General features: G+C 39.4%; 1 protein-coding gene across 1 annotated transcript in view; it reads left to right on the top strand.

Moving 5' to 3' along the window:
* Positions 1-21,359, top strand: part of LOC23687834 (tachykinin-like peptides receptor 86C) — a 468,956-nt gene that overhangs the window by 62,929 nt on the left and 384,668 nt on the right. Inside the window, exon 3 of the mRNA XM_021857584.1 lies at positions 18,064-18,209. Within this exon, the coding sequence (XP_021713276.1) occupies positions 18,064-18,209 (146 nt within the window). The remainder of the gene's footprint in view (positions 1-18,063; positions 18,210-21,359) is intronic.

Here is a 21,359-nt window from a genome sequence, read left to right as displayed (position 1 = left end):
CGAGGGATGGGCTAACCGGTACGGTAATGAGCTACCGGGAATATCAATTAACAGTACTCCGACTTTCCCTTTTCGGGTCACCCCCGGTCATACTCCTAACGGAAACGCGGGATAAGCTTCCTGAACTCGTTACTAGACAACTTCTTGTTATAGTTTAGACACTTGTAATTTGCTTCGTATTCTCGAACTAAGTGAACGAGTCAATCACATTCGCTGGCTCTGGGATCTTCAACCGCCCATTCGAAAGCGTTTCTTTGAGACAGTATGGGTGTAATCAACCCGGAACCTCCCGAACGGAGAAGTTTGGCTACCAACGAAGTTCAGTACCGTTGACAATATTGATTGGTGCTGGAATTTTGAGTAGTGTCGCCTGCTGTATTTAAGACCTAGATGTGTATTTAATTTGCACGTTAGGGATGGTACACAAATTATGTCACGCTAAGTTTCAACTTTTTGCCCCCCCCCCCCTTTGCCACGTTTTCTGTATGAGTCCTTCAAAAATTTTGTAGTGTTTTTTTGCTTGAACCCTTTCCCTTAAAGCGTGACATTTGTGTGCATACGCCTCCTAAGCGTGCCTACGAGCAACAGTGAGAGATTTTATTTTTAGCGTCGCACTGTTGCTTTGTTTGTACTACACTACTCATAAGCCAACATTGGCTCGATGAGATGGTTAGTATAGGTCCGGCTTTCGACGTGGCACAGTGGCGCATAGCCAGACAAAACCTCAAAAAATCATGTTCTCAAAATCACTTGTTCATATTTTCTTAAACTTTTATACCATTGAGTGACGACTTCTCAAAATTTGAGAATGGTCTATTTAGTTTTCGATTTTTGGAAGCATAGTGAGTGCGGGAAAGTCAGCAAAATGGGACTGCTTTAAATTGTCAAGTGTGGTTTACCTAGCAAACTTCAAACAGCCGTATCTCAACGAAATCATAACCGCTTTAAGATCCATAGGCTTCATTTGAAGGCGTAGTCATAAGCCTTAAATTTGGCTGTAATAACATAAATTATAATAAATTAAGTTGTTATTTGTAGCAAAAAATGTTTTTTGTAATCTTTCCCCAAAGCTTCGATAATTTTTCAAAACTTCGTCCGTTTTATGTGAAGTGATTCGAGAAAATGAGTCACTCACTATGAAGCAGCAAATCATCCATACATTCTGACTTACAATAGTTTTTCTTGTCCCTCTTTTCCCCTAGAGACGAAAATTCAATTTTCATTTTTCGTTATAATTTATCTACTTCATCATTGAGATCTGTATAATGTGTAATAATTCGTTAAAAACTTCACTCAGAATGACTACAAGGAACTTAAATATGTATCTATAGTTTAAGTTTATACACAAATTTCCGCATTAAAACCAATTTCTTTGTAATAATAGCCTTTTTATTCGAATGGATAAAAAACTGAATATGTACAAATTTCACTAGAAAATCGAATTTTCAATTTGACAGTTAATTCCAACGAGAAGATATCAGGTATTCAAGATAGTTAATAGAGTACCATTGTCAAGCGATTAGGGACGTATTTGAGGTTTTGTCCGACCTTTGTATGAAGGCCCGCCACTGTGTTTGGTCGTATCTCGTCAAATCGACCCCTTTAGGAGAGTCGAATTGGGCATTGTAACCGGTTGGTTCCAATTTTTAGGTTTTTGTGTTTGTATGATATTATGGTTTTGTGAAAATTCACGTTTTTAGATATAAAACTCAGAAGGCTACATTATAGCGAGAGACCGTACCGCTGCAAATAAACCCACTGTCGTTCGTGAAGGGTAATCTCAAATCTCGCTCAAAAGTGGTGCTAGCGCGAAAGCCGATAAAGCGTACAAAGATTAAATTTGCTGGGCGCTAAAATAGAAGATTGGCGAGAATTTATTCAGGCGTCCGTGTATAAAGACCATAGTGTAGTGCAGTGCAATAAGTTTGAAAGCCCCGGCCCTTTATGGGAAAGGAATTGGGATGTTCGCCTGCCTCCGTTCAGGTAATTAGGTCTGGATTGAACTATTGACCACCACTTTAGGACCTCGTATCCGTTTTAAGAACGATCAACACAGTCTAGACGGCTTCCGATCCTAACAGCAAAGGATTCGTCCTCGTCCGATTCCGGACAATTCCCTCAGGCCTTCGGCCTTGACCACCAACCACCACAGTTACTGAGCTAGTTCTCCGGGAGTTGTTGGAAGCCACTGTAGATTTCCAGGGGTTCCCACGGGAGTCTCGGGGGAGTTATAGCATCTAAGGGAGCCGAAGGAGATGTAGGGTTGTGAAGGAGAATATGGGGCCGTGACGGACTTTGGTTTCAGGTTGGCCGATTGCGCTGCAGCATCCATACCCGCTCTGTGGCGTAGTGGGTTAACGCGCTCAGTCTAGCGTATTGGGAGTCGTGAGATCGAAGCCCACCAGAACCCGTCGGGTTCGGGTTCGAGTCGGATTTGAAAACCCGAGACCCGACCATCTCTACTAATTTCCTCAGCATTGGATTGACTAACATTTGTCATTAGCATTGTGATTCTTTGAGGAGCACTCACGAAATTTTGACGGAAAAATCTGAAAACAATTTAAAATCAATGAAACAGTCATTCAAGTCATCGTGCAAAAGTTTGGGTTCATCTGAGCTTACTTAAAACATTTCAAACCTATCATGTATGCGCCATTATTTGCGTTTGAAAAAGCTATGAACTTTTAAAATCTGTTCGAAAATGGCAGAGTTATTGACAAAAAATATTCGAGTGCAGCTCAGGTGAACCCAAACTTTTGCACGATACATACATCATACTAAGAGGTGAACTCAAACTTTTGCACCATGACTTGAATGACTGTTTCATTGATTTTGAATAGTTTTCAGTTTTTTCCGCCAAAATTTCGTGAGTGCCCTTCAAAGAATTTAAGATTATGTTGCTAATTATACATTGATTCAAATTTTTGGTCAATCCAATGTTCAGGAAATAAGCCATGATTTTTTTAGAGTATTTTCTGTAACATTCCACATTATTAAGTAAAAATTTAGTAAATAAAATTCAAAAACTGTTTTTTGGAAAAATACATACGAAGTAATAATAACTCTTTGTGTTTTGAATGCGCCAATGAGAGTTTCAATTGGACGTTCAATTACAGAGATAGTGACAGATCACTTTTGATGTTTTAACCCAAACTTTTGCACGGGAGTGTTTTCGTCTAGAATCCAAAATTTCGACGTTTTCTATATTATCCATGCATAAAAGCTTCCGAAATATTTTTTTTTGGGTGAGTTAATGCTGGTGTCTGGGATTCGTAGCGTCTCAGTGGGGCGAAATCGAAAAAAGTGCGACATGTGTGTTTGCGCTGAAACTATTGAGTTTAGCGTTTCGACATGTTCTACAAAGTTTCATAAAAGAGACGAACCAGCCAAGGGCTGAAAGTCTCGTTAATAAAGACAATTCATTCATTCATTCAAAGTTTCATATTTTTTTGGATAGGTGCCCCTTAAAAAAACCTGTTTTCTATATAACTTGAACTCACTGTAAAAAATACTATTTTTTGTCAAAGACACCATAGCGTTCCCTTCCTTTTTAAGACATAGAACGCTTCTTATTTTTTCACATCAAATTGAAGTGTGCATATCTAGTAAAGTTGCAAGTAGTAGCAGCTAAGTTTAGCATCATGCAGTTCCGCAACCTACACTCTTTTCATATATCCGGAAATAATTGCGAGATATAGCGGGATCCAAAGCAGTTAGTTGAGCAGTCGATGAGCTCATGGTGCTGGGTGATTTCAACCTGGCTGGTATTTCGTGGAAACCTTCTCACGGCGGTTTTCTCTTTCCGGATAGCCGGCAGTCTGTACTCTATCCAGCGGCCATACATCTTCTCGATAGCTACAGTGCATCGACTCTCTCTCAAATCAACCACGTATTGAATGAAAACCAACGCAGCTTGGATCTCTGTTTCGTTAGTACCCAGGACACAGCTTCATTTATTTCCGAGGCTCCTGTTCCTTTGGTTAAGCATGTGTCCCACCACCCTCCGCTGATAGTTAACATTCCAAAGTGTCTGGACAGGGACTTTATTGATTTCCCTGAACCCGTATCGTACGATTTCCGGAAGGCTGACCATCGTAGCATAACCGACGTGCTGACTAGTCTAGATTGGGATGTCATCTTTGACACCGATGATGCGAATAGTGCTGCTCTTACTTTTTCACATGTTCTGGGATATGTTATAGACAGACATGTTCCAAAAAGAAGTCAACAGCTAAATCGTCTTCCGTGGCAGACAAGTGAATTGAAACAGCTCAAAACAATCAAGAGAGCCGCTCTTAGGAGATACACAAAATATCGCACCGTTTCCTTGAAAATTCAATACGTTAGACTGATTTATGAGTACAAACGGATTAGTCGTTTATGCTATTCTCGTTACCAACAAAATATTCAAGGAAAACTCAGGTCGCATCCGAAGTCGTTTTGGAAGTACGTTAACCAACAACGCAAAGAGACCGGCCTTCCTTCGTCAATGACGTGGAACAATTTATCCGCATCTGATCCTCAGCGGATTTGCCAGTTATTCTACTCCAAGTTCGCTGATGTGTTTACCGACGAAACTCTAACTGATAGTCAGATCGCTATTGCGGCGACTAATGTTCCTCTGTATGCTCAGACTCTGAGTACTATCGACATCAGCGTCGAGATGATCTCGACTGCCGCATCACAACTGAAGCCATCTTTCAACCCAGGTCCAGACGGAGTTCCATCAGCGGTACAGCGGTACATTACTTCAATGGTTTCGATCCTACCTCTCTGGTCGCCAGCTGATGGTCACCATCGGCGATTGCACATCAGAAACCTTTCCTGCCACGTCTGGGATACCACAAGGCAGCTATTTAGGACCTTTAATCTTTCCCTTAAAGCGTGACATTTGTGTGCATACGCCTCCTAAGCGTGCCTACGAGCAACAGTGAGAGATTTTATTTTTAGCGTCGCACTGTTGCTTTGTTTGTACTACACTACTCATAAGCCAACATTGGCTCGATGAGATGGTTAGTATGGGTCCGGCTTTCGACGTGGCACAGTGGCGCATAGCCAGACAAAACCTCAAAAAATCATGTTCTCAAAATCACTTGTTCATATTTTCTTAAACTTTTATACCATTGAGTGACGACTTCTCAAAATTTGAGAATGGTCTATTTAGTTTTCGATTTTTGGAAGCATAGTGAGTGCGGGAAAGTCAGCAAAATGGGACTGCTTTAAATTGTCAAGTGTGGTTTACCTAGCACCCGTGAAGGGTAATCTCAAACGTTTCCGGAATCAATTATTAAAAATCAGTAAACATTGTCATGCGACACATCAAACTGCTCGATTTTGAATAACTCCGAAACCAGGTGACCAATCCTAAAATTCTGTCCAAGCCCCCAAACTAGAAGGACATGCGCTTCTTGTGTCAAAATTTGGTTTAAAAATATCAAAAAACAAAAGAGTTACAGCCCAAACGTGTTTTTTCCAACACTCGTTTAGGGGGGTTGGTAATGGAAGGGTTAAAAAAAAACTTGATAAATAAAAGAAAATCGAATTTAGTACTACAGTACTGACCCGATTTTGTCAGCCCCCGATTTTGTCTACCCCCGATTTTGTCAGCTTTTTGACCCAATTTTGTCAGCCTATTTTAAATTTGTTAAAAAAATTGTTATCGTCATGTTTTACCACGTTCACATTAAAATTGATGATGATGTTTGATGTCATGCACGCATGGGCTTAGCCAGAGGGGGCAATGGCAATGCCTTTTATTAAGTGTTAAAAATCGATATTACCAATATAAGGGAGGGGGAGCCCCTGATAAAACAAACTGACTACTCCCATGTCCATCGCCCTCTTAAAAGTCCATGTCACCATGTAACACGTCAAAATTTGAAAAACAGGAACAAAATAAAATGACCCGATTTTGTCAGGTTCCCTATTTTGTCAGCCTAAAACTCATCGAAGGGCTGACAAAATCTGGTCCTTACTGTATACCATTTAATTGCACTAGATTTTGAATACTATGACAGATACGCGTATATGATATACTTAAATTATATACCTAAACTAGGTATAAAGTTATAATTTCCTTTCCTCTTTGATAGGAAAAAAATTAAGAGCTTTTAGGTACAACGGTGGAACTATTTGTATGTATCAAGTTGGAAATGAGATCAAAACTATGATAGTTTTTAGAGGAAAATCTGAATATTACTCCATTCTGGTTTTAGATTTTAATTTTCTACTTTCAAAACAAGTTATAAATGCCTTTTATACGGCTCGCATGAAACCTAAGGAACACTCAGGGTCGGTTCAACTCCTGGCCGTTGAAGAAACTCGGCTAAGAGGGAAAACCACAGTGATCTACGGTCATAGCACGTTAATTTAAAATTGTCCTATAGTCCCTAATCACTGAACGCCCTAACTACAACCTATCAAAACAGATTTACTCACGGTGTATTTGTGGGTGAGTGATTCCGTTGGGGCCCGCACGATGCGCTTCGGTTGAAGGTCTGCTGGGTGGCAAGGCCTCCTGTCCGTCTGCGTGGGAACTCGCACCGCCTTCTTCCTTGACTCTTGATATGGAATACTCACTTCTGGGTATCGGACGTCTATCCGGACGAGGGATGGGCTAACCGGTACGGTAATGAGCTACCGGGAATATCAATTAACAGTACTCCGACTTTCCCTTTTCGGGTCACCCCCGGTCATACTCCTAACGGAAACGCGGGATAAGCTTCCTGAACTCGTTACTAGACAACTTCTTGTTATAGTTTAGACACTTGTAATTTGCTTCGTATTCTCGAACTAAGTGAACGAGTCAATCACATTCGCTGGCTCTGGGATCTTCAACCGCCCATTCGAAAGCGTTTCTTTGAGACAGTATGGGTGTAATCAACCCGGAACCTCCCGAACGGAGAAGTTTGGCTACCAACGAAGTTCAGTACCGTTGACAATATTGATTGGTGCTGGAATTTTGAGTAGTGTCGCCTGCTGTATTTAAGACCTAGATGTGTATTTAATTTGCACGTTAGGGATGGTACACAAATTATGTCACGCTAAGTTTCAACTTTTTGCCCCCCCCCCCTTTGCCACGTTTTCTGTATGAGTCCTTCAAAAATTTTGTAGTGTTTTTTTGCTTGAACCCTTTCCCTTAAAGCGTGACATTTGTGTGCATACGCCTCCTAAGCGTGCCTACGAGCAACAGTGAGAGATTTTATTTTTAGCGTCGCACTGTTGCTTTGTTTGTACTACACTACTCATAAGCCAACATTGGCTCGATGAGATGGTTAGTATGGGTCCGGCTTTCGACGTGGCACAGTGGCGCATAGCCAGACAAAACCTCAAAAAATCATGTTCTCAAAATCACTTGTTCATATTTTCTTAAACTTTTATACCATTGAGTGACGACTTCTCAAAATTTGAGAATGGTCTATTTAGTTTTCGATTTTTGGAAGCATAGTGAGTGCGGGAAAGTCAGCAAAATGGGACTGCTTTAAATTGTCAAGTGTGGTTTACCTAGCAAACTTCAAACAGCCGTATCTCAACGAAATCATAACCGCTTTAAGATCCATAGGCTTCATTTGAAGGCGTAGTCATAAGCCTTAAATTTGGCTGTAATAACATAAATTATAATAAATTAAGTTGTTATTTGTAGCAAAAAATGTTTTTTGTAATCTTTCCCCAAAGCTTCGATAATTTTTCAAAACTTCGTCCGTTTTATGTGAAGTGATTCGAGAAAATGAGTCACTCACTATGAAGCAGCAAATCATCCATACATTCTGACTTACAATAGTTTTTCTTGTCCCTCTTTTCCCCTAGAGACGAAAATTCAATTTTCATTTTTCGTTATAATTTATCTACTTCATCATTGAGATCTGTATAATGTGTAATAATTCGTTAAAAACTTCACTCAGAATGACTACAAGGAACTTAAATATGTATCTATAGTTTAAGTTTATACACAAATTTCCGCATTAAAACCAATTTCTTTGTAATAATAGCCTTTTTATTCGAATGGATAAAAAACTGAATATGTACAAATTTCACTAGAAAATCGAATTTTCAATTTGACAGTTAATTCCAACGAGAAGATATCAGGTATTCAAGATAGTTAATAGAGTACCATTGTCAAGCGATTAGGGACGTATTTGAGGTTTTGTCCGACCTTTGTATGAAGGCCCGCCACTGTGTTTGGTCGTATCTCGTCAAATCGACCCCTTTAGGAGAGTCGAATTGGGCATTGTAACCGGTTGGTTCCAATTTTTAGGTTTTTGTGTTTGTATGATATTATGGTTTTGTGAAAATTCACGTTTTTAGATATAAAACTCAGAAGGCTACATTATAGCGAGAGACCGTACCGCTGCAAATAAACCCACTGTCGTTCGTGAAGGGTAATCTCAAATCTCGCTCAAAAGTGGTGCTAGCGCGAAAGCCGATAAAGCGTACAAAGATTAAATTTGCTGGGCGCTAAAATAGAAGATTGGCGAGAATTTATTCAGGCGTCCGTGTATAAAGACCATAGTGTAGTGCAGTGCAATAAGTTTGAAAGCCCCGGCCCTTTATGGGAAAGGAATTGGGATGTTCGCCTGCCTCCGTTCAGGTAATTAGGTCTGGATTGAACTATTGACCACCACTTTAGGACCTCGTATCCGTTTTAAGAACGATCAACACAGTCTAGACGGCTTCCGATCCTAACAGCAAAGGATTCGTCCTCGTCCGATTCCGGACAATTCCCTCAGGCCTTCGGCCTTGACCACCAACCACCACAGTTACTGAGCTAGTTCTCCGGGAGTTGTTGGAAGCCACTGTAGATTTCCAGGGGTTCCCACGGGAGTCTCGGGGGAGTTATAGCATCTAAGGGAGCCGAAGGAGATGTAGGGTTGTGAAGGAGAATATGGGGCCGTGACGGACTTTGGTTTCAGGTTGGCCGATTGCGCTGCAGCATCCATACCCGCTCTGTGGCGTAGTGGGTTAACGCGCTCAGTCTAGCGTATTGGGAGTCGTGAGATCGAAGCCCACCAGAACCCGTCGGGTTCGGGTTCGAGTCGGATTTGAAAACCCGAGACCCGACCATCTCTACTAATTTCCTCAGCATTGGATTGACTAACATTTGTCATTAGCATTGTGATTCTTTGAGGAGCACTCACGAAATTTTGACGGAAAAATCTGAAAACAATTTAAAATCAATGAAACAGTCATTCAAGTCATCGTGCAAAAGTTTGGGTTCATCTGAGCTTACTTAAAACATTTCAAACCTATCATGTATGCGCCATTATTTGCGTTTGAAAAAGCTATGAACTTTTAAAATCTGTTCGAAAATGGCAGAGTTATTGACAAAAAATATTCGAGTGCAGCTCAGGTGAACCCAAACTTTTGCACGATACATACATCATACTAAGAGGTGAACTCAAACTTTTGCACCATGACTTGAATGACTGTTTCATTGATTTTGAATAGTTTTCAGTTTTTTCCGCCAAAATTTCGTGAGTGCCCTTCAAAGAATTTAAGATTATGTTGCTAATTATACATTGATTCAAATTTTTGGTCAATCCAATGTTCAGGAAATAAGCCATGATTTTTTTAGAGTATTTTCTGTAACATTCCACATTATTAAGTAAAAATTTAGTAAATAAAATTCAAAAACTGTTTTTTGGAAAAATACATACGAAGTAATAATAACTCTTTGTGTTTTGAATGCGCCAATGAGAGTTTCAATTGGACGTTCAATTACAGAGATAGTGACAGATCACTTTTGATGTTTTAACCCAAACTTTTGCACGGGAGTGTTTTCGTCTAGAATCCAAAATTTCGACGTTTTCTATATTATCCATGCATAAAAGCTTCCGAAATATTTTTTTTTGGGTGAGTTAATGCTGGTGTCTGGGATTCGTAGCGTCTCAGTGGGGCGAAATCGAAAAAAGTGCGACATGTGTGTTTGCGCTGAAACTATTGAGTTTAGCGTTTCGACATGTTCTACAAAGTTTCATAAAAGAGACGAACCAGCCAAGGGCTGAAAGTCTCGTTAATAAAGACAATTCATTCATTCATTCAAAGTTTCATAATTTTTTGGATAGGTGCCCCTTAAAAAAACCTGTTTTCTATATAACTTGAACTCACTGTAAAAAATACTATTTTTTGTCAAAGACACCATAGCGTTCCCTTCCTTTTTAAGACATAGAACGCTTCTTATTTTTTCACATCAAATTGAAGTGTGCATATCTAGTAAAGTTGCAGTAGTAGCAGCTAAGTTTAGCATCATGCAGTTCCGCAACCTACACTCTTTTCATATATCCGGAAATAATTGCGAGATATAGCGGGATCCAAAGCAGTTAGTTGAGCAGTCGATGAGCTCATGGTGCTGGGTGATTTCAACCTGGCTGGTATTTCGTGGAAACCTTCTCACGGCGGTTTTCTCTTTCCGGATAGCCGGCAGTCTGTACTCTATCCAGCGGCCATACATCTTCTCGATAGCTACAGTGCATCGACTCTCTCTCAAATCAACCACGTATTGAATGAAAACCAACGCAGCTTGGATCTCTGTTTCGTTAGTACCCAGGACACAGCTTCATTTATTTCCGAGGCTCCTGTTCCTTTGGTTAAGCATGTGTCCCACCACCCTCCGCTGATAGTTAACATTCCAAAGTGTCTGGACAGGGACTTTATTGATTTCCCTGAACCCGTATCGTACGATTTCCGGAAGGCTGACCATCGTAGCATAACCGACGTGCTGACTAGTCTAGATTGGGATGTCATCTTTGACACCGATGATGCGAATAGTGCTGCTCTTACTTTTTCACATGTTCTGGGATATGTTATAGACAGACATGTTCCAAAAAGAAGTCAACAGCTAAATCGTCTTCCGTGGCAGACAAGTGAATTGAAACAGCTCAAAACAATCAAGAGAGCCGCTCTTAGGAGATACACAAAATATCGCACCGTTTCCTTGAAAATTCAATACGTTAGACTGATTTATGAGTACAAACGGATTAGTCGTTTATGCTATTCTCGTTACCAACAAAATATTCAAGGAAAACTCAGGTCGCATCCGAAGTCGTTTTGGAAGTACGTTAACCAACAACGCAAAGAGACCGGCCTTCCTTCGTCAATGACGTGGAACAATTTATCCGCATCTGATCCTCAGCGGATTTGCCAGTTATTCTACTCCAAGTTCGCTGATGTGTTTACCGACGAAACTCTAACTGATAGTCAGATCGCTATTGCGGCGACTAATGTTCCTCTGTATGCTCAGACTCTGAGTACTATCGACATCAGCGTCGAGATGATCTCGACTGCCGCATCACAACTGAAGCCATCTTTCAACCCAGGTCCAGACGGAGTTCCATCAGCGGTACAGCGGTACATTACTTCAATGGTTTCGATCCTACCTCTCTGGTCGCCAGCTGATGGTCACCATCGGCGATTGCACATCAGAAACCTTTCCTGCCACGTCTGGGATACCACAAGGCAGCTATTTAGGACCTTTAATCTTTCCCTTAAAGCGTGACATTTGTGTGCATACGCCTCCTAAGCGTGCCTACGAGCAACAGTGAGAGATTTTATTTTTAGCGTCGCACTGTTGCTTTGTTTGTACTACACTACTCATAAGCCAACATTGGCTCGATGAGATGGTTAGTATGGGTCCGGCTTTCGACGTGGCACAGTGGCGCATAGCCAGACAAAACCTCAAAAAATCATGTTCTCAAAATCACTTGTTCATATTTTCTTAAACTTTTATACCATTGAGTGACGACTTCTCAAAATTTGAGAATGGTCTATTTAGTTTTCGATTTTTGGAAGCATAGTGAGTGCGGGAAAGTCAGCAAAATGGGACTGCTTTAAATTGTCAAGTGTGGTTTACCTAGCAAACTTCAAACAGCCGTATCTCAACGAAATCATAACCGCTTTAAGATCCATAGGCTTCATTTGAAGGCGTAGTCATAAGCCTTAAATTTGGCTGTAATAACATAAATTATAATAAATTAAGTTGTTATTTGTAGCAAAAAATGTTTTTTGTAATCTTTCCCCAAAGCTTCGATAATTTTTCAAAACTTCGTCCGTTTTATGTGAAGTGATTCGAGAAAATGAGTCACTCACTATGAAGCAGCAAATCATCCATACATTCTGACTTACAATAGTTTTTCTTGTCCCTCTTTTCCCCTAGAGACGAAAATTCAATTTTCATTTTTCGTTATAATTTATCTACTTCATCATTGAGATCTGTATAATGTGTAATAATTCGTTAAAAACTTCACTCAGAATGACTACAAGGAACTTAAATATGTATCTATAGTTTAAGTTTATACACAAATTTCCGCATTAAAACCAATTTCTTTGTAATAATAGCCTTTTTATTCGAATGGATAAAAAACTGAATATGTACAAATTTCACTAGAAAATCGAATTTTCAATTTGACAGTTAATTCCAACGAGAAGATATCAGGTATTCAAGATAGTTAATAGAGTACCATTGTCAAGCGATTAGGGACGTATTTGAGGTTTTGTCCGACCTTTGTATGAAGGCCCGCCACTGTGTTTGGTCGTATCTCGTCAAATCGACCCCTTTAGGAGAGTCGAATTGGGCATTGTAACCGGTTGGTTCCAATTTTTAGGTTTTTGTGTTTGTATGATATTATGGTTTTGTGAAAATTCACGTTTTTAGATATAAAACTCAGAAGGCTACATTATAGCGAGAGACCGTACCGCTGCAAATAAACCCACTGTCGTTCGTGAAGGGTAATCTCAAATCTCGCTCAAAAGTGGTGCTAGCGCGAAAGCCGATAAAGCGTACAAAGATTAAATTTGCTGGGCGCTAAAATAGAAGATTGGCGAGAATTTATTCAGGCGTCCGTGTATAAAGACCATAGTGTAGTGCAGTGCAATAAGTTTGAAAGCCCCGGCCCTTTATGGGAAAGGAATTGGGATGTTCGCCTGCCTCCGTTCAGGTAATTAGGTCTGGATTGAACTATTGACCACCACTTTAGGACCTCGTATCCGTTTTAAGAACGATCAACACAGTCTAGACGGCTTCCGATCCTAACAGCAAAGGATTCGTCCTCGTCCGATTCCGGACAATTCCCTCAGGCCTTCGGCCTTGACCACCAACCACCACAGTTACTGAGCTAGTTCTCCGGGAGTTGTTGGAAGCCACTGTAGATTTCCAGGGGTTCCCACGGGAGTCTCGGGGGAGTTATAGCATCTAAGGGAGCCGAAGGAGATGTAGGGTTGTGAAGGAGAATATGGGGCCGTGACGGACTTTGGTTTCAGGTTGGCCGATTGCGCTGCAGCATCCATACCCGCTCTGTGGCGTAGTGGGTTAACGCGCTCAGTCTAGCGTATTGGGAGTCGTGAGATCGAAGCCCACCAGAACCCGTCGGGTTCGGGTTCGAGTCGGATTTGAAAACCCGAGACCCGACCATCTCTACTAATTTCCTCAGCATTGGATTGACTAACATTTGTCATTAGCATTGTGATTCTTTTAGGAGCACTCACGAAATTTTGACGGAAAAATCTGAAAACAATTTAAAATCAATGAAACAGTCATTCAAGTCATCGTGCAAAAGTTTGGGTTCATCTGAGCTTACTTAAAACATTTCAAACCTATCATGTATGCGCCATTATTTGCGTTTGAAAAAGCTATGAACTTTTAAAATCTGTTCGAAAATGGCAGAGTTATTGACAAAAAATATTCGAGAGCAGCTCAGGTGAACCCAAACTTTTGCACGATACATACATCATACTAAGAGGTGAACTCAAACTTTTGCACCATGACTTGAATGACTGTTTCATTGATTTTGAATAGTTTTCAGTTTTTTCCGCCAAAATTTCGTGAGTGCCCTTCAAAGAATTTAAGATTATGTTGCTAATTATACATTGATTCAAATTTTTGGTCAATCCAATGTTCAGGAAATAAGCCATGATTTTTTTAGAGTATTTTCTGTAACATTCCACATTATTAAGTAAAAATTTAGTAAATAAAATTCAAAAACTGTTTTTTGGAAAAATACATACGAAGTAATAATAACTCTTTGTGTTTTGAATGCGCCAATGAGAGTTTCAATTGGACGTTCAATTACAGAGATAGTGACAGATCACTTTTGATGTTTTAACCCAAACTTTTGCACGGGAGTGTTTTCGTCTAGAATCCAAAATTTCGACGTTTTCTATATTATCCATGCATAAAAGCTTCCGAAATATTTTTTTTTGGGTGAGTTAATGCTGGTGTCTGGGATTCGTAGCGTCTCAGTGGGGCGAAATCGAAAAAAGTGCGACATGTGTGTTTGCGCTGAAACTATTGAGTTTAGCGTTTCGACATGTTCTACAAAGTTTCATAAAAGAGACGAACCAGCCAAGGGCTGAAAGTCTCGTTAATAAAGACAATTCATTCATTCATTCAAAGTTTCATAATTTTTTGGATAGGTGCCCCTTAAAAAAACCTGTTTTCTATATAACTTGAACTCACTGTAAAAAATACTATTTTTTGTCAAAGACACCATAGCGTTCCCTTCCTTTTTAAGACATAGAACGCTTCTTATTTTTTCACATCAAATTGAAGTGTGCATATCTAGTAAAGTTGCAAGTAGTAGCAGCTAAGTTTAGCATCATGCAGTTCCGCAACCTACACTCTTTTCATATATCCGGAAATAATTGCGAGATATAGCGGGATCCAAAGCAGTTAGTTGAGCAGTCGATGAGCTCATGGTGCTGGGTGATTTCAACCTGGCTGGTATTTCGTGGAAACCTTCTCACGGCGGTTTTCTCTTTCCGGATAGCCGGCAGTCTGTACTCTATCCAGCGGCCATACATCTTCTCGATAGCTACAGTGCATCGACTCTCTCTCAAATCAACCACGTATTGAATGAAAACCAACGCAGCTTGGATCTCTGTTTCGTTAGTACCCAGGACACAGCTTCATTTATTTCCGAGGCTCCTGTTCCTTTGGTTAAGCATGTGTCCCACCACCCTCCGCTGATAGTTAACATTCCAAAGTGTCTGGACAGGGACTTTATTGATTTCCCTGAACCCGTATCGTACGATTTCCGGAAGGCTGACCATCGTAGCATAACCGACGTGCTGACTAGTCTAGATTGGGATGTCATCTTTGACACCGATGATGCGAATAGTGCTGCTCTTACTTTTTCACATGTTCTGGGATATGTTATAGACAGACATGTTCCAAAAAGAAGTCAACAGCTAAATCGTCTTCCGTGGCAGACAAGTGAATTGAAACAGCTCAAAACAATCAAGAGAGCCGCTCTTAGGAGATACACAAAATATCGCACCGTTTCCTTGAAAATTCAATACGTTAGACTGATTTATGAGTACAAACGGATTAGTCGTTTATGCTATTCTCGTTACCAACAAAATATTCAAGGAAAACTCAGGTCGCATCCGAAGTCGTTTTGGAAGTACGTTAACCAACAACGCAAAGAGACCGGCCTTCCTTCGTCAATGACGTGGAACAATTTATCCGCATCTGATCCTCAGCGGATTTGCCAGTTATTCTACTCCAAGTTCGCTGATGTGTTTACCGACGAAACTCTAACTGATAGTCAGATCGCTATTGCGGCGACTAATGTTCCTCTGTATGCTCAGACTCTGAGTACTATCGACATCAGCGTCGAGATGATCTCGACTGCCGCATCACAACTGAAGCCATCTTTCAACCCAGGTCCAGACGGAGTTCCATCAGCGGTACAGCGGTACATTACTTCAATGGTTTCGATCCTACCTCTCTGGTCGCCAGCTGATGGTCACCATCGGCGATTGCACATCAGAAACCTTTCCTGCCACGTCTGGGATACCACAAGGCAGCTATTTAGGACCTTTAATCTTCCTGCTATATTTTAACGATGTGAACCTAGTTCTCGAAGCCCCACGTCTTTCGTATGCTGATGACCTCAAGCTTTTCCTGCGAATCCAGTCTGTAAATGATTGTCATTTCCTACAACGACAACTCGGAATATTTGCGAACTGGTGCAGCATCAACCGTATGTTGGTTAATCCAGAGAAATGTTCGGTGATTACTTTTTCAAGGAAAAAAGAGCCCATCTACTTTGACTATGAGCTGTCCAACACGACAATTAAACGTTCAACTCACATAAAAGACTTAGGAGTTATCCTTGATTCGCAGCTGAACAACAACACATGTCATACGTCATAGATAAAGCATCTAGGGCTTTAGGCTTCATTTTTAGGATGACAAAACATTTTTCCGATGTTCATTGCCTGAAATCTCTGTATGGATCGTTGGTGCGCTCGATTCTGGAATATTGTTCTCCCGTTTGGAATCCATATTATAACAACGGCGTTGAAAGAGTTGAATCGGTCCAGCGACGGTTTCTTCGATTCGCCTTGCGCAAACTGCCTTGGAGTAACCCGTTCCGTCTGCCAAGTTATGAGGATCGTTGCCGGCTGATTGGTCTGGAGCTGCTTCGAGTTCGTAGGGATACGTCAAGAGCTCTCCTGGTTGCTGACATCTTGCAAGGCCGAATAGACTGCAGCTATTTACTACAGCAGATCAACATAAACGTACAACCGCGAGCCTTGCGTAACAGTGTTATGTTGAGAACGCCGCTTCATCGAACTAATTATGGCTTGAACGGTGCGATTGGTGGAATTCAGCGCGTTTTCAACCGAGTTTCTGCATCATTCGATTTTCACCTACCTCGGTCAACTTTGCGTCGGCGCTTTGTGTCACATTTTGCAGAATAGTATATTTAAGTTTTAAAATGTTTTTAATTTTAGTTCATTCTATCATTGGGGCTTTTGAAGTCTGTTGATATTGACTGTTAAATAAATAATAGTTGAAAATGACAACTCATTTTTTTAAATAAATTAATGTTTTTTTTATTGTTAGTGTTTTGAAAATGTTTTATATTTGTTTTGATATTTTACTGTTGGCTCATTTTAAACGATAATATTTTATTTCTAACAGTTTGTCAATGCAATAAAAATACACTTTTTTGCCGAAGACACCAAAGTACTATCTCTTTATTTAGATGATTTACGAACGCTTTTTTTCTCCATTTTTACATCAAATATAAGTGTGCAAATTTTGATTAGTTGCAAATAGTAGCAGCTAATTTTAGCACAGCCACCTATACCGTTTCATATATGGAGAAATAATTGCGGGATCTAGTGGGATCCATAACAACTTTGCTGTCTTCGACAATGTTTCATGAAATGATATCGCTTACAATGTTTCCTTAGACAGCCTGCAATGTGACAATAAATAAAAATGTTTTTTTTAAATATGGGATTATAGCCCTGCAAACATGTACAAAAATCCCAAACAAAATAAGCTCAAAAGGGATTTGTTTCTTCAGCAACATCCTTCATTAAGGTTTGAAGAATGAGTTTTCAATATGGGATGATAAGTTTCTACTTACATTACAGTAGTAGCGTGTTAGGAACATTTCTCAAAATTTCCCCATAGTAATTTCCATTTGAACCTACATTGTCTTTGGGCCACCTTTAAATCACCACCTAGAAAGCTAAAAAATTCACAGACCACTATTTTTATGATAAGGAGCATATGGGAGATTGGATTCTCAAACATTTTTAAAATTTGAATCGCCCTAGTGCAGATCCTCTAAAAACATAGAAATATCTTTAATACCAGGTGACCACACAGGGTCTAAAAATTAAAGAGTTGCTTAGGACTTGTGGAAAAATGGTACAAAAATATCGAGAAATAAGAGGTTATTGCGAATCAATTTAATTTTCGATTAAAAATTGATGCTGCCGATAGAGGAGTTAAGGCAATTCCAGTGATAGAGAGCACGTGTTAATGAATTTGCTATCGAGTTTGAATAACATGAAATTCTCACTTAGTTTCGAAAACATTCCGTTCTTAGAATTTTATCTACCTCCTAGTGCTCCTTTATCTATGGGGACTCCTCATCAACTTAGCATTCAGGCGGACAGCTTGTCTCATAAATATTCACCTTCCACTCATTCGCACGCAACATTCCCATTGGATCTCATTCTATTCTGCACTCACACACGAAACCCTCATCGCGTTGTGCCGAGCCTATTTTCACAATCTATTTTTTTGTTTTGTCTTCCAACTTACAGAGAATTCATCACCGAGTGTCTCTTCCCGACGACAAAGAGTCCCTACGAGCTGCCGTGGCAACTGAAGACGGCCTGGGGAGTGGTGTTCGGTGCGATGCTTCTGGTGGCCATAACCGGCAACAGTATCGTGTTGTGGATTGTGCTGGGTGAGTTCGTCGTTTGATAACAGATAAACAGACATAACACGGTCAAGCAGTCAAATTATAAATTGAGTGTAAAAATCTGTGGCAAAAGGTCAACAGTTAAAACGTTGAAAGGACAGAAGGTCGAAATATAAGAAAAGTTGAAAAATATAAGAGCGATACCACCTGCAAATGTTTGCTTTGGGCTGTGTGTTATAGAGGGTGTTAGTACGCCAACAAATAAGCCGAGAGATGTTTTTAAAGCCTCCCTTCGCCAAGTGGTTAGAGTCCGCGGCTACAAAGCAAAGCCATGCTGAAGGTGTCTGGGTTCAATTCCCAGTCGGGCCAGGATCTTTTTGCAATGTAAATTTCCTTGACTTCCCTGGGCATGGAGTATCATCGTACCTGCCACACGATATACGAATGCGAAAATGGCAACTTTGGCAAAGAAAGCTCTCAGTTAATAATCGTGGAAGTGCTCATAAGAACACTAAGCTGAGAAGCAGGTTCCCAGTGGGGATGTAATGCCAAGAATAAGAAGATGTTTTTAAAACAATTTCTTCATAGTGTTATGTCTGTTTGTTTGTGGTTGGGTGTTTTGTACTGCTTTAAGAAATGGATGCCCAAGATGGTGGGGGTGGTTGTCATTTTTTGGTGATGGGAATTTTGCGTAAGGGGTTGGGCATGCATATGTGATTACGAAAACACGCTCCTCCGAACTATGGCTGAAGCCTTGGGAAGCCTGGGTTATATTTGAACATCTGCTGTTGATGTCTTGTATTTATATTTATGGTTAGATTATGTTTTGATGTATGATGCGATGAAAGTTGTTTATCAATCCGTACCATTCGACGATAAATTATTTCAAGTTTTTACAGCACTTCCATAGGACATTAAGAAATATCGGTATGTTAATATGTATGTCTGAAGAATAGAATAAAAAACTACTTGGGAACATTCATGATTCACTTTGGAAGGGGGGATCTTTTATTGGTCAAATTGAGTGAAACTGTGCAAAAAAACACTTCAATAAAGGTCGGTTTCAACGGTCGTGGTCTATTCTAAATATTGACAGTCAAATAGACCAAACCAAAATTTTGCATCTCCACCGGGGCGTTCTAAATTTGATATTCGAACAGTTCTAGTCCAAATAAATAAAACTGTCATAAGGTTTTGTTTCAGTCTGCGCAATATTTGGAACGGCAACCAACCCGTTCTAAATTATGTGAACACTACAAATGCAAATTGAAATTTGCTCTGTTTGGCGTCGTTTGTGCTGAAGATGTGATTCTGGTGTTGATTTCAGAATGTTGTTATGTTGTGGACTGTGTTGTACAGTGGCCCAATTTCATATTCGTGCAGGATACTGTTTCCACATCAAGTTAGTAAAAAACTATTAAATGAAGTATTGAGCAACAAATACTTTATTCACATTGAAGGTAATAGGTGTCATCTATTGTTTGCCAATCACAAAATGTTTCCATTTACATTCATCTTTGGATTAATGGAAAAGTATTGAATTGATGTCTAAAATTCACCCAATTCCATATTCGTACACCTACCAAAATTCAAACGCACTACGTTCAAAACTAAATTTAGAAGCTCTATTTGATTACTGAAGTGCTTTATTATGATGTTCAGATGTAGTGAAATACATTTGGACAATTTATTAGTGTACATATATGAAATTTAGGTAAAATTATGAGAAATTCCAGTTTTCCAATGATTTTTGCTATAAAATCCAATAATTCTAACAATAACGTTTATTTCTGTCATGGGATCCAATCTATAGATTATACTCGTAAGCTCTGATAGAAATTTAGTTGAAATCTCGCATAACTTATGATCTCGCCCTAAAAGCCATTGGTAACCACGTGTGTAGCTCGTTGTTTTTTAGCATTTGAATGGATTTACACATTATTGAACAACGTTATACTAAAGAAAGGATCATTCTCGATCTGCCAGTAATGTTGGTTTGGTTGCTCATTCATTCATTTGCCCAGAAACATCGAGCTACATACGTGGTTACCAATGGCTTTTAAGGCGTTATCCCAGATTATGCGAGAAATATATACAGTTTACAGAAATCATAAACAGTTTTTATCCCTTTTGAGTTCAGAAAATTGTTGTGCCATAAGTTCAAAACTCTTCTAAAATGATATTTTTAATCAATTAAAACCAAATTTTCATTCTAAGCAACAGGTAAATGTTAATTTTGAATTTGTCTGTAAAAATAATTTGAACTATGAACTTCGTTTTACAATAAAGTACCCTAAACTACGCTGTACATACCTCCACATAATTGATGTCATCGTAATATACAATTATCTTTGAAATAATATTCAAATTATATTCAAAATAGCACCCTATTTTGCAATTTATTGATTTTATAAGAAAAATACAAAATAACTTAAATGAGCAGATAGCAATCAATTACTATTTAATAGAATATATCCTGTTGTTTTCATCATTTTAAAAAACGTTTGTGTTGCGGTTATGGCAATAATATTTATTCTATAAATCTCTATAATCATGTTTGGTAGTAAAATGTGAAGCCAAACATAAAGAAATTGACTAAAATTTTTGGTTTTGGATTTGTTATTAATGTTATATTACCTAAGATTCAAAAGTATAAGTTGTCGATATCCACTCCTAGCTACTCTAAAACTGATTATAATTAAAACTGGTATTTTTCTTAAATTTACTTAACATATTTGAATGCCCGCTTATAAATTTTCCAAATCTCGCATAACTTATGATCTCGCCCTAAGAGCCATTGGTAACCATGTGTGTAGCTCGTTGTTTATGAGCATTTAAATAAAGTTACACGTTATTCAACAACGCTATGGTGAAGAAAGGATCATTCTCTACCTGCCAGTGGTGTTGGTTTCGATGTTTATGCATTCATTGACTCAGAAACAATGAGCTACACAAGTGGTTACCAATGGCTTTTAGGGCGTTACTCCAGATTATGCGAGAAATGTATTCTACTGCATCTGAACAACACAACGAAGAGCTTATGTAATCATCTAGTTAATTAAAAAATAGTTTTGAATGCTGTATATTTCTTTTTTGTTAGGTGTACGAATATGGAACTGGGTCAATCATAGACACAATCTCAATACTTTTCCATTATTCCAAAGATTTAAGCAAATGAATACAGTTTGTCATTGC

Source organism: Aedes aegypti, chromosome 1 (assembly GCF_002204515.2).
Source record: "Aedes aegypti strain LVP_AGWG chromosome 1, AaegL5.0 Primary Assembly, whole genome shotgun sequence".
NCBI classification, from domain to species: Eukaryota; Metazoa; Arthropoda; class Insecta; order Diptera; family Culicidae; genus Aedes; species Aedes aegypti.
The sequence above is the reverse complement of the archived record's forward strand: the minus strand, read 5'-3'. Positions and strand labels throughout refer to the sequence as shown.